The 18564-nt window shown below is 42.7% G+C and overlaps 1 protein-coding gene across 2 annotated transcripts in view; it reads right to left on the bottom strand.

Annotated features, from left to right (window-relative positions):
- Window positions 1–1016: 1016 nt before the first annotated feature.
- Window positions 1017–18564, bottom strand: part of LOC139279952 (mucin-2-like) — a 54172-nt gene continuing 36624 nt past the window's right edge. Inside the window, exons 13-19 of one of the 2 annotated variants that reach the window (XM_070899299.1) lie at window positions 11220–11260; window positions 10999–11121; window positions 8907–9005; window positions 4257–4385; window positions 3681–3720; window positions 1731–1851; window positions 1017–1639 (exon numbers count right to left, since the gene is read on the bottom strand). In XM_070899299.1, coding sequence (XP_070755400.1) covers window positions 1213–1639; window positions 1731–1851; window positions 3681–3720; window positions 4257–4385; window positions 8907–9005; window positions 10999–11121; window positions 11220–11260 — 980 coding nt within the window. In that variant the 3' untranslated portion in view covers window positions 1017–1212. Of the gene's footprint in view, window positions 1640–1730; window positions 1852–3680; window positions 3721–4256; window positions 4386–8906; window positions 9006–10998; window positions 11122–11219; window positions 11261–18564 lie in introns of those variants that run through there. The other variant, XM_070899300.1, reaches the window with a different exon arrangement.

The following is an 18564-nucleotide window of genomic DNA, read 5'->3' as shown; positions in this document are numbered from 1 at the left end:
CATGCAGGTACAGCAGGCAGTGAAGAAGGGAAATTGCATGTTGGCCTTCATAGCGAGAGGATTTGAGTATAGGAGCAGGGAGGTCTTACTGCAGTTGTACAGGGCCTTGGTGAGGCCACACCTTGAAAATTATGTACAGTTTTGGTCTCCTAATCTGAGGAAGGACATTCTTGCTATTGAGGGAGTGCAGCGAAGGTTAATCAGACTGATTCCTGGGATGGCAGGACTGACATATGAAGAACGAGTGGATCGACTCGGCTTATATTCACTGGAATTTAGAAGAATGAGAGGGGATCTCATAGAAACATATAAAATTCTGATGGGATTGGACAGGTTAGATGCAGGATGAATGTTCCTGATGTTGGGGAAGTCCAGAACCAGGGGGTCACAGTCTAAGGATAAGGGGTAAGCCATTTAGGACCGAGATGAGGAGAAACGACTTCACTCACAGAATTGTGAACCTGTGGAATTCTCTACCACAGAAAGTGTTGAGGCCAGTTCGTTAGATATATTCAGAAGGGAGTTATATGTGGTCCTTATGGCTAAAGGGATCAACGGGTATGGAGAGAAAGCAGGATTGGGGTACTGAAGTTGCATGATCAGCCATGATCATATTGAATGGTGGTGCAAGCTCGAATGGCCAAATGGCCTATTCCTGCACCTATTTTCTATGGTGCTATGTTTCTGTGAGTAAAGCATCTGTCTTTTCATCACTTATTTCTCATCGCCATGTGCGCCCCGGCCAGGGCGAAAACTACGGGGCACGGCGCAAACCCCGTTTTCGCCCGCAGAATCCCAGGGGCAATTCCGGGGGGGGGGGGGGGGGCGGCGGCGGCGCTCTGGCCACCGTGCTCAGGTGATAAAAAGTTAGTGCCCAGTTAGTGCCTGCTGGGGCTATAAAAAGGGGCAATCTCGGCCCCCAGTACAAAAAACAAAAGCTTTGACATGATAGATAAATGTGTATATATAGTTTATTTATTTATTAGAATTATTGACAGATATCTACCTTTTGCACACAGTAAGACATTTTATTGGCATATCACACAGGACAATAAATAGAAATGTTCATCTTTTTCAGCATAAAATTGTTTCATTAGAAAATAATTTGAACAAAAGAATAAAGCTGACAAACATCAACAGTGTAAGCTTTGGAACTAAAAAGCTGTTAGATTTTCAAATAGAATGAATTAGATTTGCTTTCATAAATTTCTTTTATATGTGGTTTATAAGCTTCTTGGCATTTGCTCGTCTACTGTGCCTTTGCTTTCTTCCCTTAGGTAGGTTTTCTTGAAGGTTCATTTCTAGGTTTCCTTCCACTTGACCTTTGTTGGATTCATTTGCTTTGTTGATGCTTGTGATGTCCGTCTCTCTTTCTGAATTGATCGAGCTCGGCTTGTCTTCAGACTCATTGTTCCCGTCTGCACTGCGTTTTGCTCGAGTTTTGTACACTGTGCTGTTAAGAGGTGGGTTGGTTGATTCCTCGCAGTTATTATCTACGCAATCACATGCATCCACATAGATGTATGGGTATTGAACAGTATTTCCATCAGGGCACAAAAAGATCGTTTCTTTTTGGTGGGTCTTCACCTCTTGACAACAAATACATTTGTGCTCCATTGAATTTGCTTCCGAAGAATAACTATAGTATAAGAGAATTGAAACATGAGAAAACATGAGCCAAAGCCCTCTTTCATAATAATAAAACATCAAATAAAACAATTGTCACTTACATGGAGTAAGTACCACACATTCCTTCACATGCTGTCATTTCCACTTTGTCCAATGAAATACAGCCATCGTGCTCAATCTGGACCATCACCTTTGTACGCTTACAACTCTGTTTCTCTTGACCTGTGTTATGATTGTAAATTTAATCATTTAGAAACTGAGTATAGGACTTCCAATATGAAAAGAAAACAACACTAGCTAACTAATAGCACCGGTTTGATAGCTAAAATGGCTTATGAAAATTGGGGTTAATGAAACAGATCCAAATTTTCTATTTCAACAGTTGGAGGTGAGCGTATCCTACTCATATTTTTGTGGATCTATTATTTAAATGTTGATATTTTAATATAAGTTAGTGTTATTTTCACTGAGCAAAAAGATGAATAAAACTATTAAACGTTTTACACCAAGTGGCATTGCAATGAATGTCTTAATCTTTAGCAAGTGGCATCTCAGTTTGTGTAACATTGGCACACATGGGCCGCGACTTTACAAATCTCAGCGGGTCCGTGGCGGGCAACATCGGTGATGGATCCCGACTCTGCTGCTGTCTCCATCCTGGCCTCTGAAATTAATTTTCCCTAATTGAGCCTGAACCTCGCCCAGTGCGATTCCCGGCCAATTAGTGGAAATGGGGCTGGTGACATCATTTGATGACTCATCATCAGCCAGTTTCCTTAAAGGGACCATGGCCAACTTTCTTTTGACTGTTGTGCTATCAGTGTTCTGCAGCATTGAGGTGCTGTAAACACTGACAGACACTGCACAGAGGGGCACGGCTGCACCTAGGCTCTCCCATGACTCCCTCCATAAGCATGGAGGGAGTCACAACATGTAGGAAGGTTCCTTTCCCTTCCAGTGGGCAGAAGAGATGTCCCCAGGAAACCAACGCAGCCTGGTTACACATTGCAGAGGATAGCACAAACAGGGATATGGTCAGGAGGACAGATTTGTGAAGTGGCTTAGTGAGTTGCAGTGAATGGTGAGACATAATGGTACCCCCTGCAATGCTGATGAGTGTGAAAGGAATGGTTTGAGCATTGTAGGGATGCTTTATGGTGTTGGTGTGGGGTGGTGTAACCAGGCACATCATGTGTCAGCCAGGGTGTACAGCATCGTGAAGTAAATGTGGCCATGGTGAGGTCATCCCGGGCAGCAATGTGGTTGGGTGCTGATGCCCTCTGTCCTGCACAGCATCAAGTGATTGCAGCGAAGGTTGGTATGGTTGGTGTGCCTGGTAATGCTGGTGTTGGGGCTGATCCTGGTCAGATTCTGAGGACCAAGGTGAGGGAGTATAAAGTGCAGATGGAATAGATGGCAATTGAAGTAAAGATGGCAGAAGCGATCTGTCAATGATGGGAGAGGTAACGAGGTCAGACTGCATGGAGACTTGTGTAAAGACTTGCAGCATCCGGAATCTGTAGTGGAAATATAGGTTCCAGATGCTAGATCTTAAGGGAAGGTATCTGAATCAGCTGGGAGCTTTGAGCCGACATGTGAAGCTGTCAACTCATCAGCTAATTGAATGGCCACTGACCTGCCTCAGCTTCACTGCCAAGGTCTAGGCACAGCAGGCAACCGCTGGGAGGCCTGTGAAAGTTAAAAAGTTGGGGAAAAAAGCATTGTTTGGTGGCTTTAAACAAGCCACACCTGATTTGAATTGGGTACCCGCCACTGCCTGTTAGGTCTGCTCAGTGCTGATGGACCCGACATCGGGAAATACAGGTGTGTATATTTTGACAGCGGGTTCCCGCTGTCAATCATTTAAAGTTTCACAGCTGACCTGCCAAAAATCGGGTTTGCTGAGCGCCAGAAAAATCGCGGTCACTGAGTACTGTAATGAATCTTTTAGCCTTGGGTATTTTTTCATTCATCATAAAGCCAGATGAATAAATGGAAGATTTTTTCTATTGAGTGGTTTAAAGAACGAGTAACACATTTTCAATACTTACATGTCTTACAACAGCCATTTTCAGTTGTAGTAATCTTGTCCTGCAGCATCAAACAAAGTTATAAATGTAAAATCTCAAATAATGTTAAAGATTATGTTATGGTGAGTTGTATATTTTGTAAATAGATAGTAAGTGGGAGGATCAAGAACTAGCAACATGTTGACACAGGATTCTTATTCATCATTCAAATTAACATTTGTCATCTGTAACTTGAGTCAATAATAATTAACATTCCCATATTCTTTTTGAGATCTGCTTGAAATAATTTTCCCCAACAAGCTTCCTCCGTCCCCTGTGAGTCTGAGGATGCAAGTAACAGCAGAGAAGCACTGTAAATTCTTGCAGTGCGACTTGCACCAAGTACAGTTTGTACCAATTCGAATTTTTGAATGCGAACTCAGTAAAGGCTTTTTTTGTATTTTATTTTAATTGCTATGTATTAACACTGGAAGGCAATGTTAGAATAATTTTAATAGATTTCCATTTTTGGCCTAATTTTAAACAATGCAGCTCATTTATAAATTAATACAAAGTTACAGTTCCATTAAGTATTTCATGTAACGTGTGCATACTCACTGGTTCACATTCGTCGGGATTAAAACCAGGGCAAACAACCTTGGAACTGGTAGATATTAAGCCGTAATTCAATTCTATGCATTCATAAACTGTACAGTTGTCATAAGGTGAAGGCCACATCTTCCCAGGCTAAACCAGTATGAAAAAAGAAGATAACAGTGAGTTCAAAAAGTATTACTAATTTATTCTGTATTAAATTTGGTATGTGGCGTGTGTGTTTCATCAAAAACTCATTAAAAGTACCCGTAGTTCTTGTTTTATCTTTAGATAATGTTGTAATAAGTATTTTCGATGTTGAACGCGTCACAGTGTGTGACACAAAATAGCTGTTATTTTACAGTGACTGTATATCATCCCATTATTGCAGTCTGCCTACCAGATTTCCATAAATCACTCAAAATAGTTTTGATCTTTTTTCATTGCCATTTATTCTCAGCAACTGAAATTTATAATGTTCAGAACAAGAATTTAACCAAAGCAAAAAAATCATACTCCACAGTAACATGATAAAATGTATACACCAAATATCTTTTGTATTAATCCCTTCATTAAAGTTTTTTACTTGAGGGCCTCACCTTCCTCAAAAACCTAAGCTTGGACTTGGTATTGTTGCCCAGAACTCTGACTCTGTGAGATGAATTTGAATTATGCAATTTGGGCAGGTAGAATATAAGAACATAAGAATTAGGAGCAGGAGTAGGTCATTTGGCCCCTCGATCAATAAGATCATGACTGATCTTCTACCTCAACTCTTCTTTCCTGCATTGTCCCTATATAGAAACATAGAAACATACAAACTTACAGCGCAGATGGAGGCCATTTCGGCCCATCATGTCCCCGCCGGCCGACAAAGAGCCGCACGGCCCTTGGTCAGCAGCCCTAAAGGTTACATTTAAATCTTGATTCCCTTAATATCCAAAAATCTATCGATCTCTGTCTTGAACATACTCAAAGACTGAGCCTCCACAGCCCTCTGGGGTAGAGAATTCCAAAGATTCATCACCCCCTGAGTGAAGAAGTTTCTCCTCATCTCAGTCCTAAATGACCGATTCCTTATTCTGAGACTGTGACCCTTGGTTCTCGACTCCCCAGCCAGAGGAAACATCCTTCCTGCATCTACCCTGTCTAGCCTTGTAAGAATTTTGTATGTTTCAATGAGATCACCTCTCATTCTTCGAAACTCTATGGAATATAGGCCTAGTCTACTCAATCTCTCCTCATAGGACAATCCCCCCCATCCCAGGAATCAGTCTGGTGAGCCTTCGTTGCACTCCCTCAATGGCAAGTATATCCTTCCTTAGGTAAGGAGACCAGTAATTCAGGTGTGGTCTCACCATGGCCCTCTATAATTGCAATAAGATGTCTTTACTCTTATAATAAAGGGCAACATTCTATTTGCTTTCTTAATTACTTGCTGTACCTGCATGTTAACTTTCAGTGATTTGTGTACAAGGACACCGAGGTCCCTCTGAACACCAACATTTCCCAATCTCTCACCATTTAAAAAATACACTGCTTTTCTATTTTTCCTACCAAAGTGGATAACTTCACATTTCCCCACATTATATTCCATTTGCCATGTTCTTGCCCACTCATTTAACCTGTCTATATCCCCTTGAAGTCTCTTTGCGTCCTCCTCACAGCTTACATTCCCACCTAGCTTTGTATCATCAGTAAACTTGGATTATATTACATTTGGTCCCCTCATTCAAATCATTGATATAGATTGTGAATAGCTGGGGCCCAAGCACCGATCCTTGCGGCACCCCACTAGTTACAGCCTGCCAACCCGAAAATGACTGGTTTATTCCTACTCTCTGTTTTCTGTTCGTTAACCAATCCTCAATCCATGCTAGTATATTACCCGCAATCCCATGAACCCTAATTTTGTTCAATAACCTCTTGTCTGGCACCTTATCGAATGCCTTCTGAAAATCCAAATACACCACATCCACTGTACACTGTACAGTGTACATCACTTCAGAGTCTATTAGTACCATTCAATCAGCTGTATCAGTGAATTTGGTTTTAGTTTCCAGCAGTTGCTGCACAGTCGCTTATCTTCAAATAATTTTGAAAAGCAGAAGGACAAATTTCAAATCTTTCAGGTAAAATTAATATTGAGTCTATTTTGAAACCTAGGACATGGGAACAGGTGTAGGCTATTCAGCCCTTCGAGTCTGTTCCACCATTCAATTAGATCATAGCTGATCTGTACTTTACCACCATCTACCCTAAATAAATAAATATAATGTACCCTAAATAAACGGAGACGCTGTTTGAGGGTGTTTGTATGTGGGACAAAGTGAAGCAATGCACTGTGATTAAACACCTGTTACATACATAAGAACATAAGAATTAGGAACAGGAGTAGGCCATCTAGCCCCTCGAGCCTGCTCCGCCATTTAACAAAATCATAGCTGATCTGGCCTTGGACTCAGCTCCACTTACCCGCCCGCTCCCCATAACCCTTAATTCCCTTATTGGTTAAAAATCTATCTTACTGGGATTTGAATACATTCAATGAGCTAGCCTCAACTGCTTCCTTGGGCAGAGAATTCCACAGATTCACAACCCTCTGGGAGAAGAAATTCCTTCTCAACTCGGTTTTAAATTGTCTCCCCCGTATTTTGAGGCTATGCCCCCTAGTTCTAGTCTCCCCAACCAGTGGAAACAACCTCTCTGCCTCTATCTTGTCTATCCCTTTCATTATTTTGAATGTTTCTATAAGATCACCCCTCATCCTTCTGAACTCCAACGAGTAAAGATCCAGCCTACTCAACTTTTGCTTTATGTTCTATAATGATTAGAAGATGTATCGTGCTGATGGGAGGGGAGAGCGAGAGAAATAATGTTAGTTCATTTTATTTTAAAAGCAATTGAATTTTGAAGGCAACTCATTTTTGCTTTTTGGACAGTTAGAAGATGTCATAATCGTTTGCCTATGAGAGAAAGAAACTAGAGTAAGAGAGAGAGGTGAGAGAGGAAGAACATTGAGGAAGAGAGATAGACTGGGATCAGAGACAGAGGTTAGGGAGAGTTACAATGTGTCTTTCTTCATTTAATGTTTTTTCAATTTTCAGGAAAAGAGCAGTTTAATTTTGAAACCAACTGACTATTTCTCCCATGTTTTGTTTTTTTAATGGTAAGAAACTCGGAGGTGTGGAGATGCAAAGGTGTTCATGTACAAAAATCACTAAAAGCTAGTGCATAGGTGAAAAAAGGAATCAATAAAGGCAAAACTAATATTGATCCTTATATCAAGAAGATTGGATATCAAAAGTAAGGAAATGATGCTTGACTGTATAGAGCTTTGGTTAGACCCGTCTTGATTACTGTGCCCAGTTTTGAATACTGACCCTCAGGAAAGATCTATTGACCTGGGAGGGAGTACATCACAGACTTCAAGGGTTAATTTATGAATACAGTTTGCATAAACTTGGCTTGTCTTCTCTTGAGTTTAGAATGTTGAGGGATGATCTAATGGAGGTATTTAAATGATTAAGGGACTTAGTAGGGTAGCTACAAATGCATTATAATCTCGAGTGGGGCAGTCTAGAACAAGGAAGCATATTGTTAAAATTAGAGTTAGACCATTTAGGAGTGAAATCAGGAAGCACTTTTTCAAATGAAATACCCCACACCACCAAAAAACTGGATGCTAGATCAATTGAAAGTTTCTAGACTGAGATCAATAGATTTTTTGTCAATGAAGGGTATCAAGGGATATGGAAGAAAGGCACATACATAGAGTTGAGGTAGAGATCAGCCAAAATCTAATTAAATGGCTGATCAGACTTGAGGAGCTGAATGGTGACTCATGGCTACTATGTTTACAGCGGAAAAAACTCAAATGTTAATTACATCTTTGGGACAGAGATTTAAACTTCTAGCACCTTTGAGATAAAGAGAAAGAAAGTGAGAGAGAGAGAGAGACAAAGAGGAAGACTCAAATATACAGACAGACAATTTGTCTCCTCATTCTAATTCGATTTATTTTTTAAAAGCTGACCTTTGGAAGCAAAGAAAGCCTCTTTGATGGAAACAGACAAGTAGGGAGGGTAGACTTGTGGGGAGCAAGTGGGACTGGGGAAGAGTGCATGGAGGGTTAACAGTAGGGTGAATAAAAGCAGAGCAAGAGGGAAGGAAAGATATAGGTGTTGAGTGGGTAGTTAAAAGGTAGGCTAGTGGTAGTATGGATGCAATGATAGGAAGGTGAAGGAGTATGGTATGTGGTGGGAGCAAGGAGTGGGGGAAGCAGGAGAACCTGGGGCAGGCAATAAGAAAGCAGCCTCTGAGGGTCACATTTTACACACAACTTTCACCTCCGTTTTGAGCTTTTTTCCTCATCCATCACCTCCCACCCGAAAGAAAAGAAGAAAAAGACAGCAAGAAGCCGAAGATGACACAGAGAGTGGCAAAAGAGTAAATGAGAGAGAAGTGAAGAAAAGAGAACCGATAGCAGAACAGGAATCAGAGAGTGAGAGAGAGAGAGAGCGAAAAGCAGCAGGAAGGCATGGAGACAGGTAAGGAAGTGATCATATTCTCCAGTATGTGTTCATTATCAACTCGTAATAATTACTGATTTATTGGCACAAAATAAAGTAGCAGAGAATCAATTATTTATTTTAAAATAATAATTATACAAACCGGCAGTAGATGGACCGATTGGTCTCCCAGATGTATCACGCAGTTAGTCTGGACACATTTACCACAACATTCTCCAATCACCGCTTGGTACTCAAATCCCTGTTGCAAAATACATTGGTTACTCCCACAAAAAAACCTAGATTTAAAGAGCCCAAGTTTCCACACGATAAAAAACGGGCGCCCCTCTGAGCTGGGCGCCTGTTTTACGCGCCAAAAACGGCGCCGGAAAAAAAACGCGCGATTCTGGAGCGCCCTGCAGCTCCATGTCTGCTTGGCGCGGCGCCCAGGGGGGCGGAGCCTACCACTCACGCCGATTTTGTAAGTGGGAGGGGGCGGGTACCATTTAAATTAGTTTTTTTCCTGCCGGAAACCGTGCGCGTTGGAGCGTTTACGCACGCGCAGTGTGAAGGAAACATTGGCACTCGGCCATTTTTGTAGTTCTTTGTAGCTGTTTAATTTTTGAACATTTTTTAATAAAAGCACATTGCCCTTCCATGATCAGCACTGAGGCTTCTTGCAGCAGTGAGAAGGCTGCAGGAAGCCTCAGAAGTTGAGGCAGCCGTTTCCCGACGGCCTCCCCCACCCCTGCCGTCGGGAATGGCTGCTCAATTTCTGAGGCTTCCTGCAGCCTTCTCACTGTCTCCTTCCCCCCCCCCCGCCCGCCGTCGGGAACGGCTTCCTCCCCCCACCCCCGCTGCGTTCGGTCAGTCGGTCGGGCCCTCCCTCCCTCCCTCCCTCCGTCCGTCTGGAACGGCTTCCTTCCCCCCTGCTGCGTTCGGTCGGTCGGTCGGGCCTGCACTCCCTCCCTCCCCCCCCCGCCCGCCCGTCGTCGGGAACAGCTTCCTCCTCCCCCCCTGCCGTCGGGAACGAACGGCTGCCTCAACTTGTGAGGCTTCCTGCAGCATTCTCCCTGGCTGAAGCACTTTCACACAGGTAGGAAGATGGTTTATTTAATCTTTTCTTTGCTTATAAATTTTTATTCAGGTTGGATTTATTTGTATAATATTTGTATAAGTATAAATAAGGATCTATTATAGAATTTAATGACTTCCCTTCCCCCCCCCACCTCGTTCTGGACGCCTAATTTGTAACCTGCGTCTGATTTTTTTAATGTGCAGACAAGGTTTTTTCAGTTCTACAAAAATCTTCACTTGCTCCATTCTAAGTTAGTTTGGAGTACGTTTTCACTGTGGAAACTTTGAAATCAGGCGTCAGTGGCCGGACACACCCCCTTTTGAAGAAAAAATTCTGTTCTAAACTAGAACTGTTCTACCTGACTAGAACTGCAGAAAAAAAAATGTGGAGAATTGTGATTTCTAAGATAGTCCGTTCTCCACCAGTTGCTCCTAAAAATCAGGCGCAAATCATGTGGAAACTTGGGCCCAAAGTGTTTGTGCAAAATACTTAAGAGGTAAAATTGTAACTTGTTTTTAATTTCTAAATGTTTAGTTTCAATACTTGATTGTACTTGGCCTCTGAGGGAATGATAGCATAGTGGTAATGTTACTAATAATCCAGAGACAAGAGTTCAAATCCCATGATGGCAGCTGGGGAATTTAAATTCAGTTAAATAAATCTGGAATAAAAAGTTAGTATCAGTAATGGTGACCATGCAACTACCAATTGTCGTAAAAATCCATCTGGTTCACTAATGTCCTTTAGGGAAGGCAATCTGCCGTCCTTACCCAGTCTGGCCTATATGTGACTCCAGACCCACAGCAATGTGGTTGACTCTTAACTGCCCCCAACAAGCTGCTCGAGGGCAATTAAGGATGGGCAATAAATGCTGGTCTTGCCCGCTCCACTCACATCCTGTGAATGACTTTAACACTGTTTCCTCTGATAGGACATAGATCAGTCATGGTCAAACTGCTCCCAAGTTTCTACTGCCGTTGTATCTCAACTGCTGTTAGGGGTTGTCTGGCAGAGGACTGAGGACAACATGCATGCCGCCTGTGGTACTTGTGAGTTACACAGCCAGCACTATTTAGTGGTTTCCTTTCTGTAATCACCAACCCTCAATGAATATTCTCCATTTAATTACTCCAAAATGATTGACCATTCTCAGATAATCAAATATATAAATTCTTACTTGTCCACATTCCCTGTTGCATTTAACCGTTCGACATGTCATGGTGTTCAACTGAGTTACTGCATCTGTGTCGTTGTTGCAAGTACACCTTTCACAGAGGGAAATAGGAATAATTGCTCCAGGCTGTATGGACAGGAGAAAATTAGTCAATTTGTTTTTATCATTATTGAAATCAACTAATAAATTGAAAGAAAAGGCCACTTTCAAAATAACCAACTTACACGGTACTCTGCCCCTTCAAATACACAAACACCCAATGGCTCTATAAGAGAAATATAACAAGCACCATCAAGTTAATGGCAGCAGACAAAAGTTAAACATATATTGCTTTAAAATAAAATGTCTAATTAATCCTAATCAGTGCCACAATTATTTTTTAGTAAGACAAGTATGAAACACTGATGTGAAAACTAATACCAAAGTCAAATTCATTGCACTTCTAGTGCGCTGGGTCTATGAGTATTGTTGTCTGTACACTGAGTATGTGCGTGACAAGTACCAGCAAAATGAATTAGAAAGCAATTAACAGAAGTACATTGGCCGGATTTTCCAGGGGGTCGGATGGGAAAGTGTTTTTTTTACAGCATGTCAGGAACCCGCTATCAACCCACCGCCACGTGCCTTTCCCAGTGTCGGATCTGTCAGCACTGACCTGACCCAACGGGCAACTCAATTAAGCTCATTATTGCCTTGTTGACAGATTAGCAGGCTTTTTTAAATATACCATTTCACTTTAACTTCATTGCTACGGGACCTATGCAGTTCAGGGACCACAGCTGTCAACCTGAGGTGGGAGTTCAATGGCCATTGCTCCAGCTGATTCCTTGACAGCTTCAAATGTCCATGAAAGGTCCCACCTGACAAATCTTCACTTTCCTCAGCCAAAAGCTGTTGCTCAGTCCATTTCCAGCACAGATTCTGCAGACTTTCTACTTTCCACTCTCCATCCAGTGTCACCTCATTGGAAGAACTCTCTCGCCATTGACAGAATGCTTCTGTCATCTGTACATCACCTGCCATCTATTCCATCAACATGCGGTCCTTTATACTGTCTCACCTTGGTCCTCAGAGTTGGACTACGATCAAACCCAACACCAGCAGCACCAGGCACACTAGCAGCACCAACAACCACACCAACCTTCTCTGAAATCACTTGATGCTGCACAGCACAGGGCATTAGCACCTGAGCACATTGGTGCCCGGAAGGCGAGGGATGGCCTCACCATGGCCAGATTTACTTCACTTGATGCTGTACACTGTTGGCACCACCCACACCAACACCATTAAGCATCCCTACAATGTCCAAACCATTCCTTTCACACTCATGACCATTGTGGGGGCAGTGGGGTGGTGGTGGTGGTGGTGGTGTGGGGGGGGGGGGGGGGGGTGAGGGGGAAGATACCATTATGTCTCATCATTCACTAATTCACTAAGCCACTTCCAAAAGTGCACAAACGTCTGTCCCAGAACGGAATGTGTTGAAAATAAAGGTTTCAATGTTTGACATTACATTAACAGAAACTTGAGTACAAGATGAAGGCTGACACTCCAGTGCAGTACTGAGGCAGCACTGTTGAAGCTGCTGCCTTTCAGATGAGGCATTAGACCGAGGCCCTGTCTGCCCTCTCAGGTGGATGTAAAAAACTCATAGCACTATTCCGAGAAGAGCAGGCTCACTGATGTTCTAGCCAATATTTCTCCCTCAACTAACATCTGGTCATTATCACGTTGTTTTTTGTGGGAGCTTATTGTGCATAATTTGTCTGTCACATTTCCTGCATACAACTTCAGAAGTATTTAATTGGCTGAAACATGCTTTGAGATGGCCTTAGGACGTGAAAGGTGCTATACCAATGTAAGTCCTTTCTTTTTCTTTTTAAGTGTAATATATTGGCACATTGGCCCCAATATTAATGGGAGGGTGGGAAGGGTGTGGGGTAGCCCAGTAGCGGGGAAGTCTGATAGCTGGCGAAGAACCTGGCAAGGACGGGCTGTGGAGGCCCTACCGGACCGAATGACTAGGTCTCATTTAAATAAATCAACGCAGACTCCCTTCTGACATCCAACTAGATTGACTTCCTGGCTGGTCAGTGGGAGCGCAAATTAGTGGCAGAGGACTACAGCTGAGGACCCGTGGGAATGGTCCCTGGCAGTCAATGGTAGGGAGAAGGCTCGAAGGCGGATAGAGCATAAAAAGCTTGGGCTTCAATCGTGAGGGGGCAACATTACAACATTACAGAGATCAAGGCTATGATCGGGGCTGGGGAGGCCAAAGGCTTCCTGGTGAGGCCTGGGTGGAGTACTCCTGTTTCCACCCTACAAGGAGCTTAAAAACAGGTAAAGTTTTAAAACTTGCCAAACTTGCCAATCAACTCCCTGCTGCTGCTGTCAGGCAATAACGAGAGGGCACAGATTTAAGGTGATTGGGAAAAGAACCCGAAGCATGAAGAAAAACCTTTTTACGCACCGAGTGATTAGGCTTTGGAATACACTGCCTAATAGGATAGTGGAAACGGATTCAATAGCAGCCTTCAAAAGGAAATTGGATAAATACTGGAAGGAGAAAAACTTGCTGGAATATAGGGAAAGAGTGGGACTAACTGGATTGCTCTTCGAAAGAGCCACACAGACTCGATGAGCCAAATGGCCACCTTCTGTGCTGTACTATATGATTCTATGAGGCCGTGACTTTTGCATATGCCTGCTTTTAGCGGGAGCCTCAATCAGGGCCTGAATCGCAGCGTTTATATTACGACAGACGCAATAGGGATCATGTTGCTCGATCCTGATATTTTAACCCGCCCCAGCCACTCCCTTGGTTGTCAGGTGTGGAGGTGGGCATGTTGAAATCAAGCCCGTTGTGTCTGATTAATCGTAAACATTGAATCAATGTGATTAATCTCATTAATTGAATAATATCAGTATAGTGACTCAACAGGGAGTATGTGTGTCAATTGGAGATTAATACTAGCGCATTGAGTCTCATGACACCTGGTCAAAGAGTACCCAATATAACTAAAATGGATGTCTGAATGATTATTATTAGGTGTGTGTCTTTTTTTTACATGTTTAGAGTCACAAAATAAAATTCCATTTCAAGGACGAGGTAGCAGAGGAATTGGATAGGATAAAAATAGATAAAGAGGGGGTACTTGAAAGATTGGCAGTGCTCAAAGTGGAAAAATCATTTTGTCCGGATGAGATGCATCCTAGGTTACCGGAGTTAATAAGCGTGGAAATTGCGGAGGCTTTGGCTGCAATCTTCCATTCCTCCTTAGAAATGGGAGTGGTGCCCAAGGACTGAAGGATTGCAAATTTTACACTCCTGTTCAAACAAAGGAGAGGGATAAGCATGCCAATTACAAACCAGTTGGTGGTGGGGCAACTGTTAGAGATAATAATGTGGGACAAAATTAATTGGTACTTGGAAAAATATGGGTTAATATATGAAACTGAATGTAAGAGCAAGAGAGCTTGAACTATATAAAACACTAGTTAGGCCACAGCTAGAGTACTGTGCACAGTTCTGGTCACCACATTACAGGGCTTGCACTAGAGAGGATACAGAGGAGATTTACGAGGATGTTGCAAGGACTGGAGAATTTTCGCTATGAGGAAAGATTGGATAGGTTGTGGTTATTTTCTTTGGAACAGAGGAGGCTGTGGAGAGACTTGATTGAGGTGTATAAAATGATGAGGGGCCTAGACTGATTGGATAGGAAGGACTTATTTCCCCTAGCAGAGAGGTCAATAACCAGTATTAAAGTAATTGGTAGAATGATTAGAGAGGAGTTGAAGAGAACTTTTTTTCAACCAGAGGGTGGTGGGGATTTGGAACTCACTGCCGGAAAGGGCGATAGAGCCAGAAACGCTCATCACATTTAAAAAGAATCTGGATATGCACTTGAAGTGCCGTGACCTGCAAGGTAACGGACCACGAGCTGGCAAGTGGGATTAGGCTGGATACCTTTTTGTCGGCTGCCACGGTCACGATGGGCCTCTTTCTGCGCCGGAAAGTTCTAAGATTCTATGATTCTATAGTAGATGAGGGTAGTGCAGTTAATGTTGTGTATATGGACTTTCAAAAGGCGTTTGGTTAAGTACCACATAATAGATTTGTTGGAAAAATTGCAGGGATTAAAGGGACAGTGGCTGCATGGAAACAAAATAGGCTGAGGGACAGAAAGCAGAGAGTAGTGGTGAACTCATGTTTAACTAACTTACTGGAATTCTTTGAGGATATAACGAGCATGGTGGATAGAGGTGTACCGATGGATGTGGTGTATTTAGATTTCCAAAAGGCATTCGATAAGGTGCCACACAAAAGGTTACTGCAGAAGATAAAGGTACGCGGAGTCAGAGGAAATGTATTAGCATGGATAGAGAATTGGCTGGCGAACAGAAAACAGAGAGTCGGGATAAATGGGTCCTTTTCCGGTTGGAAATCAGTGGTTAGTGGTGTGCCACAGGGATCAGTACTGGGACCACAACTGTTTACAATATACATAGATGACCTAGAAGAGGGGACAGAGTGTAGTGCAACAAAATTTGCAGATGACACTAAGATTAGTGGGAAAGCGGGTTGTGTAGAGGACTCAGAGAGGCTGCAAGGAGATTTGGATAGGTTAAGCGAATGGGCTAAGGTTTGGCAGATGGAATACAATGTCAGAAAGTGTGAGGTCATCCACCTTGGGGAAAAAAAACAGTAAAAGGGAACATTATTTGAATGGGGAGAAATTACAACATGCTGTGGTGCAGAGGGACCTGGGGGTCCTTGTGCATGAATCCCAAAAGGTTAGTTTGCAGGTGCAGCAGGTAATCAGGAAGGCAAATGGAATGTTGGCCTTCATTGTGAAAGGGATGGAGTACAAAAGCAGGGAGGTGTTGCTGCAACTGTATAAGATATTGGTAAGGCCGCACCTGGAGTACTGCGTGCAGTTTTGGTCACCTTACTTAAGGAAGGATATACTAGCTTTGGAAGGGGTACAGAGACGATTCACTAGGCTGATTCGAGAAATGAGAGGGTTACCTTATGATGATAGATTGAGTAGACTGGGTCTTTACTCCTTGGAGTTCAGAAGGATGAGGGGTGATCTTAGAGAAACATTTAAAATCATGAAAGAGATAGACAAGATAGAGGCAGAGAGGTTGTTTCCATTGGTGGGGGAGACTAGAACTAGGGGGCACAGCCTCAAAATACAGAGGAGCCAATTTAAAACCGAGTTGAGAAAGAATTTCTTCTCCCAGAGGGTTGTGAATTTGTGGAATTCTCTGCCCAAGGAAGCAGTTGAGGCTGGCTCATTGAATGTTTTCAAGTCAAAGATAGATAGATTTTTAAGCAATAAGGGTTACGGGGAGAGGGCGGGTAAGTAGAGCTGAGTCCACGACCAGATCAGCCATGACCTTATTGAATGGCGGAGCAGGCTCGAGGGGCTAGATGGCCTACTCCTGTTCCTAATTCTTATGTTCTTATGTAACGGTTGCTTTTCAGACTGGAGGGAAGTACACAGTGGTGTTCCACAGGATTGTTCGTAGGACTACTGCTCTTTTAGATACTGACCTGGATTTGGGTATACAGGGCATAATTTCAAAGTTTGCTGATGACTCAAAACTCAGAAATTAAATAAACAACGAGGAGAATAGTAACAAACTTAGGAAGATATAGACAGATTGGTAGAATGGGCAATGAAATTTAACGCAGAGAAGTGTGACGTGATTCATTTTAGTAGGAAGAATGTGGAGAGGCAGAATGGGACAATTTTAAAGGGAGTGCCAGGAACAGAGAGACCTGGGGGTGTACATAGACAAGTCTTTGAAGGTGGCCAGACAAGTTGAGAAAGCCGTTAAAAAGACATACGGGATCCTTGGTTTTATAAATAAAGATATAGGGCTAGATTTTACGCCAAAATTACCGTTTTCGTTGCGGTACCATTTTTAGGCCTAAATTTCAGTCTTTACTTATTGGTAAACTCGGCGTTGCATGAGGATTAGCGGCGCAAACCGCGAATTTCGGAACTTTAGTCCGAGGCCGGTAACGCTGCGAGAGAGGCCTTGGGAGGGGGGAGAAACAAAGCAAAAAACAATTGCACAAAACATTCACAAAACCCTTACCTACTAAATCACTGAAAAATAATTTAAAAATAAAAACTTTAACTTACCGATTGGTGTTTATTTTAAGGATTTCATAGAATCATTGAATGATACAACACAGAAGGACCATAGAAGGAACCACCCAATTAGTCCAACTCCCCCGCTCTTTCCCCATAGCCCTGCAATTGTTTCTACCATCAAGTTTTTATCCAATTTTCCTTTGAAAGTTATTATTGAATCTGCTTCCATCAGGTCTTCATAGTTACCGCTGCTGGCTGGGCTGCCCCGCAGGTTTGACCCTGTCGGTACTCTGAGCGTGGCAGAGAGTGCCGAAATTACAATGGTAACGCAATCCGTGGCATTGCACGTCGGTGCTCCTCCCCCCAGCGGTACGTGGAAGCGCTGCCGCAGAAAGGTGCCCGAAGATCCCACCGACCAGGTTTTTGTTGGGGAGGGTCAAATCGCAGCAAAAACCCGGTCACAAAGTCGGCGAAATTCTACCCCATAGAGTACAAAAGCAAGGAAGTTATGCTAAACCTTTATAAAACACTGATTATTGTTGCAAATTTGGGTACAAGACTTTGAGAAGGATGTCAAGGCCTTAGACAGGGTGCAGAGGAGATTTACTAGAATGGTACAAGGGATGAAAGACTTCAGTTATGTAGCGAGCCGAGAGAAACTGGGGTTATTCTCCTTAAAGAAGAGCAGGTTAAAGGAGGATTTGATAGAAGTGTTCAAAATCTTGAAGGGATTTGATAGAGTAAATAAGGAGAAACTGTTTCACTGGCAAAATTGTCAGTAACCAGAGAACACAGATTTAAGGTAATTGGCAAAAGAACCAGAGGAAACATTTTTTATGCAGCAGGTTGTTGTGATCTGGAATGCACAGCCAGAAAGGGTGATGGAAGCAGATTCAATAATAACTTTCAAAGGAAAATTGGATAAAAACTTGATGGTAGAAACAATTGCAGGGCTATGAGGAAAGAGCGGGGGAGTTGGACTAATTGGGTGGTTCCTTCTATGGTCCTTCTGTGTTGTATCATTCAATGATTCTATGAAATCCTTAAAATAAACACCAATCGGTATATTTTTCCTTGTTTGCCGATGTTAGTGAAAAATTCACTTGTTTTTACTCCTCTGGATTTCTTTGCTAACAATGATTTAAGGAAAATATATTCCCATGAGACTCCAGAGAAGGTGCAGATTAAATTCAAATCCTAGAGCTCGTAGTTATGAGGATTAAATCCCAGAATCTTTGAAGAAATATCGGCTTTGAAGGGAAAGGATTTTAGCTTTTATGATGAGGGAATTGGATCAGATCAATGGATAGTTAATTGAGATGGATGGATGCTTGGAGGTCATGCTGATAAAATCTGGGGACAACGTGGTTAGATACCAGGAAGTATTTATTTTCACAAGGAGTCTGTAACAAATGGTTCTTGGGTACCCGGCCGCTGGCCTGGCTGAAACCCTCCC

Source organism: Pristiophorus japonicus, chromosome 14 (genome assembly GCF_044704955.1).
Source record: "Pristiophorus japonicus isolate sPriJap1 chromosome 14, sPriJap1.hap1, whole genome shotgun sequence".
Classification (NCBI taxonomy): domain Eukaryota; kingdom Metazoa; phylum Chordata; class Chondrichthyes; family Pristiophoridae; genus Pristiophorus; species Pristiophorus japonicus.
This window is presented reverse-complemented; position numbering and strand designations above follow the sequence as displayed.